The 12,555-nt window shown below is 31.3% G+C and overlaps 1 protein-coding gene across 1 annotated transcript; it reads left to right on the top strand.

Moving 5' to 3' along the window:
• Positions 4,301 to 5,065, top strand: LOC109335456. Its single transcript, XM_019571590.1, has 2 exons — positions 4,301 to 4,322; positions 4,593 to 5,065. The coding sequence occupies exons 1-2, from the start codon at positions 4,301 to 4,303 to the stop codon at positions 5,063 to 5,065; spliced, it is 495 nt and encodes a 164-aa protein (XP_019427135.1).

The following is a 12,555-nucleotide window of genomic DNA, read 5'->3' on the forward strand; positions in this document are numbered from 1 at the left end:
TTTTATTCTTTTAAAAATAAATTGTTAGTCTGTTCTATTCTTTTAAAAATTTGTTGTGTAATCAATTATTATCATTCTATATATAAATTTATTAAGTTCATTCAATATTTTATTGGTTGTAATAATTATTATTTTATATGATCATATAATTATTGCGTGACTAAAATAAAGGTATGACCTATAGTGAAAAATATAAATCTGTTTAATGGAAATTGTATCATTCGTTCTTACAAATTTGTCTGAAATCTTTTGTTTAAAATTTATCATAAAAATATTATTTAACTAAATTCTCTTGGTATACAATGGACAATCATTTCTATTTCATTATCACAATTTCTTTTAATCTCTAAATTGAGTAAATTCTCCTACAACTTTGACATACAAGTAAACGTAAGGACATGCACATGTGCTATTTAGCTGCCATTTTTTTTTTGCATTGATTTAAATGGCATTAATGCTATTAACTATTTAGTGTGAATATTTTGCATGTTTAAATGTCTCCAAAGTGGCTTTAAGAGATGGACGGTCAGTATTTAAGGTGTAAAGTATTAATTAAATTGAGTCGAAAAAGTGTACTGTTTTATCAAAGGTATTTCATCTCTTTCAAAATATATGACTGAATCTTCAAATAAGTGTCGCTCACAGAAATTAAACTCTTGATATTTTGGTCATTTTAAGGATCTAGTGATACATTACACAACTATACTAGCGCCTTGATCTCTAGTTTTCGAGTTTAAATTTTATTTATCTTTTCCTAGTTAATTATATACTACAGAATCCAAGAAGTTTTGATAATTATTTCTATAAAATATTTTATTTTTTACGTGACATTTATTATTATTTTTATTATTTTTGCACTTATGTTTATTAAAAGTTTTGACTATTTCTATTTTTCTATTATTATTAAGATTATCAATTAATGAGTAATATTAGAAGAGACTATTCTATAATATTTTTAAAAATTAAGAAAAGTAACTATTTTTATTGATGTGTAATTTAAAAAATATGAGTATAACTTTTTTTAAGCAAAGGTGTAAATACACCTGGATATGTTAATATAAAGTCACATACAAGAGGGCAAATTTATACGTTTCTGAGTCTGTAGTTGGGCATACCCAACCGATTTCTAGTGTAATCCTCAACAAGAAATGTAGGAATTGAGTTCCAAATAGCTTTTGTTTTAGATGCTATACTGAGAGAAGCCAATTTATCAGCACAAGAGTTACCTCCTTATAAATATGTGACATTCTGAAATGCATGGTGTTGAGCTTAGTCTTGCAATTATGCCAATCGTTAAGAAGCTTTCAAGGAGGCTTTGACTTGCCACTAAATATGTCAAGAAGCAGCATTGAATCACACTCCAGCCAAAGATTAAAGCACCCTCTTTTAAAAGTCAAGTTCACAACCTGAATAGCTGAATGAAATTCAGCATAGAGAGCATTTTGAATTCCTAAGTAGTTTGCAAAAGCAGTTGAAAACAACTCATTGTTGTCCCTGAATATTCCCCCACCACCCGAGTGACCAGGAGATTTATGAGCAGCCACATCAGTGTTCATCTTTATCCAACTAAATGAAGGAGGAAACCAAGTAACTCTAGTAATCCGAGGAGCTTTGTTGAGTTTGATATCAATAGAAAAACTCTTAAGGATGATTAGATCATTCAGTGAGGGATAATCTGAGACAGAGGAAGAGTTTCCAGACAAAGACGTTTCACTTTTAATCTTGGCTATGGCTTTAGAGATAAGCATTATCGCACCTTCAAATCTAGTTTGGTTTCTGCAAAACCAGATAGTACTTATAGTATGAACCACATAAGCAATCATAACATCCTTGACTTGGGAGTTAGTAATCCAGGAACAACTCAAAAGAAGGTTATGAATTGAGGAAGAGTTGATATTGTTGAGGAAAGAGCATATGAGCCACTATCAGAGAGAAATTGCAAAAGGACAATTCATAAAAAGGTGATCAACATCTCAGCTAGCATTACATAGGTTGCAAATTGAGGCAATAGCACAACCTCTCTTCGTCAAATTCTCATCGGTTGGCATTTTTTTTTGTTCATGATTGTTAGTGTAAAGATTTATACACAACCAGTACATCACATATCATTTATTTGTATTAGTTTTTGAAGAGTTAATGATAATTGAAAATGAATTGATGAATGATGAATTAAAAGTGTATAAAACTTTTACACAGTTAGTGGATATATTTTGTTCTCAAAAATATTTTATAATAAAGTAAAAAAAAAATTATATTTTCGGGTGTTTCTAACATATATATCCACTATGCATAGGATAAACAAAGATAAACTATATTCCATTTGGTCTTTAACATTTATTATTTGAAGATTTTTTTGTTTTTGCCGTCATACAATTTCAAAGCTTGTTCAAATATATATTTTCCTAATTTTATTCACATTTAATAATTATATCTATATTTTCTTAATTATTTCTAGTTTATTGGAAAATAAATATCTGTATTTTAAAAATATAGGACTTGTAAAATAATACAATAATCAATATTGCTTTTTTGAAAAATGTGCATTAACCTTAAAAAAATTTATGAAATACAGGGATTAAAATTTATTATAAAACTAAAAGCATCATTCTTATTCACTCGGCAATTCATCATTTCTCAATAAAAGCTTCCCTTTAGAATTATTTATCAATAGGTTATAAAAACAAATGTTACAATTGTTTTGTTAATCATTACCTAAGACTTGTATGAAAGAAAGAAAAATATCTTTAGGAACTAAATCTCGAATTTTAAATATATAAAAATATCATATTTCAAGACAAATTAAGGTTATTCTCAAATCTGCTAAATTGTCAATTTTTGTTAATGGCCACTATGTTGGATTCTTCAGTTGCAAGAGAGAGGTTAGGCAAGGTGACCCTCTATCCCCCTTCTATTTTGTTTGGCTGAAGATGTCATTAGCAGAGGGTTATCAAAGCTGCTAGACAATGGAAGAATTAGCAAAATTACTGGTCCTAGGATTGCTACTCCTAGTCATGTTCTCTATGTTGATGACATATTACTTTTCTGTAGAGGAATTAAGAGAGAGCTGTCAGCCATAAAAGATTTGTTTGATGATTATGCTAGAATCTCTGGTTAGTGTTTAAACTTTAACAAGTGCAAGTTTTATTCGACTCAGGCAAATGCTAGGAAAATTGGGAAACTAACTAATTGGCTGGGTTTTGGTCCTTGTCAATTGCCCTTCAATTATCTTAGTGTGCCTTTGTTCAAAGCAAAAGCAAAAGCTATTCATTTGCAGCCAATAGCAGACAAAATTGTCAACAAGTTGGCAAAGTGGAAGGGATCTTGCCTCTCAATTATGGGCAGAGTTGAGCTTGTTAAATCTATAATTCATAGCATGTTAGTTTATAGCTTTCATGACTATAGCTGGCCTGTCAATATGCTAAAAAGGATGGATAGTTGCATTAGAAACTTCATCTGGTCTGGAGATACTAAGGTCAAAAAACTGGTCACTGTTGCTTGGCATAAGATCAATCAAATCGATGAATCGGGCTGCAATTCTAAAGTTGGCTTAGGATATGAGTTCTTCCTCTCAGGAATGGGCAGCCTTTTATAGGAAAAGATTTTGCAAAGCTTCAAAGCCTAAGTCAAACTTCATAAAGTCCTATATCTGGCCTGATATCAAAAAGCATTGGCACCTGATCAAAGATAATTCAATCTGGTTGTTGGGAAATGGGAGCAACATAAATTATTGGTTGGATAATTGGCTGGATAATTGGCTGGGAAATCCTTTAGCTGAACTTCTTGGGATCCCTAATCATATATCCTCTGATTTACAGGCTAAGGTTGCTGATTTCATCCATGCTTCTGCTTGGATAATCCCTCATTGGATGGCCAGGATGCATCCTAATGTGTGTCAACAAATAATTCATACTCCCATTCCTAGTACAACTTTGGATGGCAAAATGGCTTGGTTGCACTCTAGTGATGAGATCCTAACTATGAAAGAGGCCTACCTCTTCACTAAGCCTCCTCAATCTCAGTATAACTGGTGCAAGAACATTTGGTCAATCTCAATTCCCCCATCCAAATCGTTTGTTACTTGTAGGCTCTTCAACAATAGAATGCCAACATATGATAACTTGGAATCTAGGGGCAAGTCTATGGCTTCCATCTGCAATTTGTGCTGGTCTAATGTAGAGTCATCTAACCACTTGTTCTTCAATTGTACTTTGGCCAATTTGATATGGAACTGGTTAAGTACTCCATATGGCTACCAACTTGATCATGCTTATCTTTAAAGCCTCATGTCTTTCCCTATACAATGGAGTCCTCAGTTGAAGCAGGTCTTACTAGCTGGCATTATTAATTCGATCTCTGCTATCTGGCACTGTAGGAACAAAGCAAAATTTGATAATTTGTCAATCTCCATTGCCCAAGCAACTATAAAAATCAAAATGGACACTTCTTTCAATGGAAACTACTCTAAGTTGTGTGCTAGGCCTTCTATGCTAGAATTTTCAATACTAAGAGCCTTCAATGTTAATTGTAATTACAACAAGGGCCCAACAATTGTAGAAGTTAATTGGACCTTTCCTTCTATGGTTTGGGTGAAGATAAACTTGGATGGTGCAGCAAGGGGCTCCCCAGGGCATGTAGGGGTGGTGCTATATTCAGGGATGGCCAGGGTGGTTGTGTGGGGTGCTTTGCTTCTTACTTCAACATTCAAGACTCTCTCTATGCTGGAGTTCTTGCTGCAATTATAGTTGTTCAAGTTACTTATTCCAAAGGTTGGTATCTAATCTGGTTGGAGTGTGACTCCACCTCGGTGGTGGAAATTTTCATGGGTAGCAAGCCGGTTCCTTGGAAGCTAAGCAACCTTATGAACAAGTGCATGAACACCATGTTGGATATGCAAGTCAAAGTGTCTCACATATTTAGGGAAGGGAATGCTTGTGCAGACAAGTTGGCTAACTTTGCAGTGAATTCTAGATCTGATTCTTGGTGGAATTATCCTCCTTCGTTTATTTATCATGAATTTAATAGAAATTTGTTGCTTCTCCCTAACTATAGGTTTAGGAGCTTGTAATGGACCTTGATTTGGCTTTTCTAATTTATTTGTGGGTGTAGTTTCCCCCTGCTTAAAAAAAAGACAAAATTTACTATTTTCTTTCTTAAATCTCACGCTTAGAATACATGTGAAGTTTTAGAGATATACAAAAAAAAAAAAAGAGGATTGAATTATATTGATTAACTATTTTCCAAAAACAAACTTTTCAAAAATCTTTTATTAAGCAATGAATGGGCAAACATGTTAAAATGGTAAGAGACAGTAAAGAAATCTTCTTGATTAATCAAAAAGTTTGAAAGAATGTATGAATATTGAGTGGATTGAGTAAATGTTTACAATGAAAGTAAACTATTTATACATGGAAAACAAAACTTAATTAACTAAAACCACTAAAACTAACTCTAACTATAACTCGACAAATACAATATCAACCAAATACCAAAATATAGTTCAAAATATATTTCAACAGCCCCCTGAAGCTGGAATATATCATGCATTCCAAGCTTGAAATAATTGTGTTGAATACGATTACATACTCTAGTACCTCCTCTTGTTGGTGAGCGAATCTTCATCTCCCGGTCTTGAAATCAGAATGCGAAGCAATATTAGTGCTTAACCACCATAGGCAGAGACAACTTCATCCAAAGCTTAACCATCTATCTTGACAGAAGCTTAACCAACCAAACCAACCATAATGGATGAAAGAGATAAAAACGGATTTTAATCTTGATCCTAATATGATGCTTCAATGAAGAAAAATACACACTAAAAATGATGTTGTATGTTTAATGAGAGAGGTATATAAATAGAGTATGAATGAAATAAAGGGTAATTGGTGGTTGTGGGCTACTGCTTCCATTTTTTAACATGCTTTCATACTTTACACGAATGAAATTCTCAATTCCAATTGTATCATAATGTGGAATTAATTCTATTTCTTAATAACTATTTGCTTTCTCATTTCCCAGTGATTGAATGAATGCAACTTGCTCTAGAAGCCAAGTGTTCAGAGTTGCAGAACGAACCATTGAAATAGATATGCTCATGAATACAAGCTAAAGAATCACATTGCACCTCATCGTGAAAAGATTCCATCCGTGGATGTGACTTCAAAGCAAACAAAAAAAAAACCTAAAAATTCTGGAGGAGCATATGGTTCTGCATCATCTAATCTCCCTTATGCATGTCCTTATGAAGGGTGTGAGAAGGCATACACCCATGAATACAAGCTGAAACTTCATTTGAAAATGGAGCATCTGGATAATAACGAGCATGCTTAGGTTAATGTTGATATTGAAATGGATGAAGCAAGTGACCAAAGTGCCAAGATTTACACTAGCCCATGTTAGACCTTTCACTTTGAAATCATCACATTCCATGTTATATGGTAATTTAAGAAGTCCTTCCAGTAACTTGTGCTTTCTTACAAGTGGAAGAACCTGAACTTATTCATTATGGAAATGCCTCTTCAATCAAAGTCATCCATGACCAATGAAGAACAATATAACTTTTGATGATAGAAACACAAATTCTAGCATGAGAAAGTTAGCAAAGTTTTCAAAGACTCTTGAAAACAGTATTAAATTTAATCCTATTGTATTGACTGCTAGCAAATATTCATCAAAAGAGCAATCATCCTTCACACATCTTCTTTTCTTGGCATTAAGAGATTTTCTTGGCTAGCTTGCATAGCTTCAATTTATCATATGTGCGGGGCTGGCTTTTGGTTGCATTGAATGTGCCAAGACCCAAAACAGATGCACAAGATTGAAGCAAGATGGAGAAAGAAGAGGATGAAATGGAGGAATAGAAGTGCGAAAGCCATGAAAGAGATAATTATTAGCTTTGATACCATGTTAAAATGGTAAGAGACATTAAAAAAATATTCTTGATTAATCAAGAAATTTGAAAGAATGTGTGAATATTGAGTAGATTGAGTAAATGATAGTTTACAATGAAAGTAAACTATTTATACATGGAAAACAAAACTTAATTAACTAAAACCATTAAAACTAACTCTAACTATAACTCGCCAAATACAATATCAACCAAATACCAAAATATAGTTCAAAATATATTTCAACAGATTAAAACATTTTGATTCTGATGCAAATAATATTGTAAGAGACAATACAATAGTTTTGGAAAAGTTAACTTCTTTAATAAGTTCAAATTTATGCAATTAAATAATAACAAAATCAATAAAAAGAAAAACCAACAACACATTAATCTAGTAGTGTAAGGTCTCATTAGATTGTCAAAGTTGTGAGTTCGATTACTGAGAGTAACACTTATTAAGATGATAACCACAAACCCAAAAATAATTAATTCCTTACCCAAAAATGAAGAAATATCCTTAATAATACCACAAAAATAAAAATAATAAGAATAGAGAAAACAACACAATTATTTGGTTCACTCAACCTGACCTACCACTAGCAACTTCAGCACCAATTATTAAAGGATTTCCCTTTCACCACCTACCAAAACTTAATCCATTATTACTTAGAATAGTATAAGTATTTTTAAAGTATTATTTACTAGAAACATTGTATTAAATTTAAAAGAACATATTGATTACTAAAAATAAAATATTCTCAAAATAAATAGTCAACATTGGCATATCAATACCAACAATATATTGATCTAATGATATAAGACTCTACTAAATCTCCAGAATGATCAAAATTTTAAGAGTTCGATTCTTGATAGTGACATTTGTAAAAAATGACGGTTAGACAGTCCATAAGAGATTAGTTCATTATCCAAAATAAAAGAATATCTTTAATGATATAAAAAATCATTCAATATCAATGAGCATGTAGTACTATTTATAAGCAAAATATTTTATTATAAAAATAACATGGAGTACTCAACCTATCTAACTAAAATAATAGTGATCCTAATAAAGAAATGATACATCCAATAGCGGATTATGAGGAGCAGTGGGAGGACAAGCACCGTCTCAACTTTTTTTATTTGCATATTATATTTTACATATATATATAATATGATAGTGTTAGGTATACAATATAAATTTTATAAATTATTTTATAATGATTTAACTTTCCTTTATCTATTCATTTTCAAAAAATCAAAGAACAATTAAAAGTTGTAACAACTTCGTTGTCAAATATTTTATATTTTGACAATAACCTAAAATTTATATTATAACACCCAATTTTTCATTAAAGAAATCTTAAAAAGTACATAATAGTCCACAATCACCAACGTTGCTTTCTTTGTGAATGGAAAACTCGTAATATCTATATGAAACACGATAGTTAATATGTAAAGTTTGTCATCAAGAAGATACACACAGGTAAAAAATAATTAAGATAGTGAATTAAGAGAGAACTGCATAAGATGAACCATACCAAAAATTAATTGGATATAATATATAAATAATAGTAACTCAAATCATAACTTTTAAAATATTATTTTATATGGATTTCAATGGGTTATAGTGTTACCTATAATCACCATTGTAATCTAATTCTTTAGTAGCAGTTGTCAACTTTTAAATCTTATCACAAATAAAAAATTTAATCAATCCAATATAAATATAACTATATGTATCAATTTTTACTATTTTATAAATTTGAGAGAATAATTTAAATTTTATGCAACAAAAACCAAATCTTTTATCCCATTAGGTGGGATCGAGTACATAGATCGAACGTCACCATAATGCTATATCATAAATCATTTTTATTGACGAAACATTGACTCTATGTCACTCTTTATCATTTTTGTTATAGTTTTTCTTGGTCTCTCTCTTCCTCTAGGAATTAGACTAGTTTTCATTTTATATACTCTTCTTACGAGAGCTTCTAGTCTTCTACGAGTCTCCTCCATAATAAGGAAAAAACATATAATTATAAGGATAAAGCAAAATAACCTATAAGTCTAAAATATCATTTTCATAGATTATGAGGTCTCTTAATTTAATTAATGTTTCTTTTTAAACTGCCACAACAGTTTTGTTTTGATGGGAATGTAGATAAGTGAAATATACTGAACATACATACTCATGGCAGTTTATACTGAAACGTGGGTAACTGGTTTACATGATCATGACAGTTTATTCTCATTTCAAACTTGCCCTAATGGTTTCCATTTTGTAGGGAGAAAGTGGATGGACAATGGCAGATTTTATTTTTTAATAAATCGTGCACATAAAAGCTTTGTCACTATTGTTAAAAGTTGGTTACCCTATAAAATATAAATCACATCATGGTTTCTCAATATTTTCTCCCAATCTTTATTCTATCTCATCTTTTTGCAACCTTCAAGTATTTCATACAGTATTATTTGTAATGATAGTTATTTCCTACAGTATTATTATATATCCAGCAAGTTTTTTCAAACAATATTATTTCGTACAATAATGATAAGTATTTCTCTTTCAAATAGTTTCAATTACATAAATAGGTGTTAATGATTCTTTCTTTCTATGTCTGATGACAACCACTTAGTATTGCCTTTATTGTAGGATCGTTTTAGCTTGAAAGTTTTGATCTTTTTAGAGTATAATTCGGTTTTGGAAATTTTTAGAATTTGAGGTTACTTTTTGGTTGTTTTATGTAGGGTAATTGGGTAGGAATGTATGTGTTTGGGTTTGTAAGTCTTATGTCACAGTTTGAATGTGTAGTTTAGGGTTTTGTAGAATTTGGGTCCGACAGCAGTCCAAAAACTTTTCATCACAGAAAATTACGAAAATTTACCACAAAATAGGAATTTACAACACAAGACTAACACTCAACTACGGTTTAGCCTAATTCATTACCGATTCATTTATAAAATTAATATTTGTTAAAAGTAAATAACTAATAAAATATATCGAATTTTAACGGTGTTATACTCTCTAAAAATATGGTTGACCATAATTTGCATAGATTTCATGATCTCTCTACAATTTTTCATGAAGTTGCTTAGCCTCCAAGGAACCTTTTTGCTGCCATGAAATATGTCCTCCACCATTGTAGAGTCACACTCCAACCAAGTAGAATTCCAACCTTTTGAGTGAGCAATTTTCACTACCAATATTGCTGCAAGCAGCTCTTCATAGAGAGAATTTTGAATGTTAAAATAAGAGACAAAACAGCCCAGAAAACTACCATTACTATCCCTGAAAATTCCACCCCCTCTTACATGTCTAGGACAACCATGCGTAGCACCATCCAAATTAACTTTCACCTAACCCATTGATGGAACTTTCCACATAACCTCAGAAATCATAGGAGCCCTGCTGTAGTTGCATTTAATATTGAAGGCTGATAAGTGCAAAAAGTATATACTTTTCACCATCATTTTATGGCACTTATCCTATGCAAATTGAGAAAACCCAACTTAAAAACAATACTTTTTGGATAAAATATCACAATCTTGTATATTTGTGTTTGTATTTCTCTTTAATGTGTTTTGTAGGATTTAGAAAGAAAAGGAAAAGATAATAAAGACTCATGATCCAAGAAGAAAACGAAGTCAAACTCAAGGTGCTCAAGCAGGCAGCTTAGCATGGACCAAGCTACACTGAGTTGACCTGGACACCAGTGTGGCACAGTCAGACCCAACCTGGCTCAGTCAAACTAACCTGTCACAGACCAAGTTGCTGAAACAGGCAGCTTAGCGGACCTGCTTGACCGCTCAGCCTAGCACCAGACAAAGTCTGACACGGTCAGAACACAAGCCCAACCCACGCCTAAGCTGCTCAAGCAAGCAGCTCAGCGGTGCCACATGTGTGCTCAGTGGTGAACCAAACACCTGACCAGGTCAGCAAGCACCAAGTCACGTCTCAGTCAGCACGATCAAAGCTGCTCAACTAGGCAGCTTAGCGGTGCCACATATATGCTCAGCGGTGTGCACCCAAAATTAACTTAGCCATGAAGAAACCATGAAGTCATGCATGAACTCGCTTCAAGTAGCCCACCATAGGCTTTTCAGGAGTAGCTCACCATAGCTGGTCCCACAGCTCACAACTAGCCTTGGTGAGTCAAGCTTAAGGAGGTGACCAAGCTATTTGACCAAGTGACCAAACCCATGCTGAAGGGTTTGGTCAGCTGCTGAGTGGTGCAAAGAAGCAGCTGAGCGCCCAACACCTTGGCCTATATACAGACATGAAATTCTCATTTGTAAACATTGTACATACATTCTAAATTCTTCCTAGTTTATTATTAATCTTAATTAAAAAGATTATGAAAATGAACGGCTAAAGTTTATTAGAAATTAAAACTAAAAACGTAGTTCTTATACACTACTTCAACATCAATTATTAATATAAATTTTTACAGTAATATAATGGAACATCAATTATTAATTTTTATCCTTCCTAACATGTTGACCTGCACTCCGTGTTAGTTACCCGCATTCTTATTTTTTCTGATATAGAATGTATCATCTTCATCTTATATTGTTTAAGAAAAAACAATTTAAATAAAATAAATATATATAAAGTCAATAGAGAGTGAAAATTTAAGAAAATAACATGTGGTAGTTGATATAATATACATACAATTTATGAGAATTTCTCATATTGTGCCTCTAATAATCATTATAGAGTTGTTATGTGAATTTGTCATTTTGTGTGTTCTTTTTGTGTTGAGAAGAGAGAAGATAGAAATTAGATAAAGTGTGGAATATTAATGATGTGCTAAATATAAAAAATAAAAGCAATGAAAATAATGTGTGAAAGTTTACAGTAGTTATTAATAATATAAAATAGTATGTTTGGAATATAAAAATTATGCCATGGTGGTGGTTATTATTTGTTTTCCCTTTATTAATTGTATAGAAGTATAGAAATAGAATCATCTTCATTTATATTGTTTAAGAAAAAAAATTAAATATAAGAAATATATATAAACTCAATAGAGAATGAAGATTTAAGAAGATAACATGTGGTAGTTGATAAGATATACATAAAATTTATGAGAATTTCTCATTTTGTGCCTATAATAATCATTATAGAGTTGTTATGTGAATTTCTCATTTTGTGTTTCTTTTTGGGTTGAGAAAGAGAGAAGATAGAAATAAGATAAGGTGTGGAAGATTAAAGATATATTAAATATAAAAAATGAAAGCAGTGGAAGTTTATAGTAATTATTAATAATATAAAAGAATAAGTTTGAAATATAAAAATTATGCATTCGTATGATTATTACTTATTTTGTCTTATTAATAGTATAGATATAGATTAATAATATTATAAATATTTACTATTTTTGTACGATTAATTAAATAAAATTGTATCATTATCTCTCATTTATTACTTTTGATATATTATGGGCATTAATATTACTAAATTTGGTCCAATCATGGGCTCATTCAAGTTATTTGGTCAATAGTTCAATTATTACGTCCTAGTTGGACTAATTAAATTGGTTTAATTAAAAAATATTTAAAAAATATTTTTTATACTATATATAAAGGGAAAGTATGGTGTAACTACCCATTGTGTAATTTTTGTTTTCCTATTTTGCCCTTAACACTTTAATTTCTAGAAAAAA

This window comes from Lupinus angustifolius, chromosome LG20 (genome assembly GCF_001865875.1).
Source record: "Lupinus angustifolius cultivar Tanjil chromosome LG20, LupAngTanjil_v1.0, whole genome shotgun sequence".
Taxonomy (NCBI): Eukaryota; Viridiplantae; Streptophyta; class Magnoliopsida; order Fabales; family Fabaceae; genus Lupinus; species Lupinus angustifolius.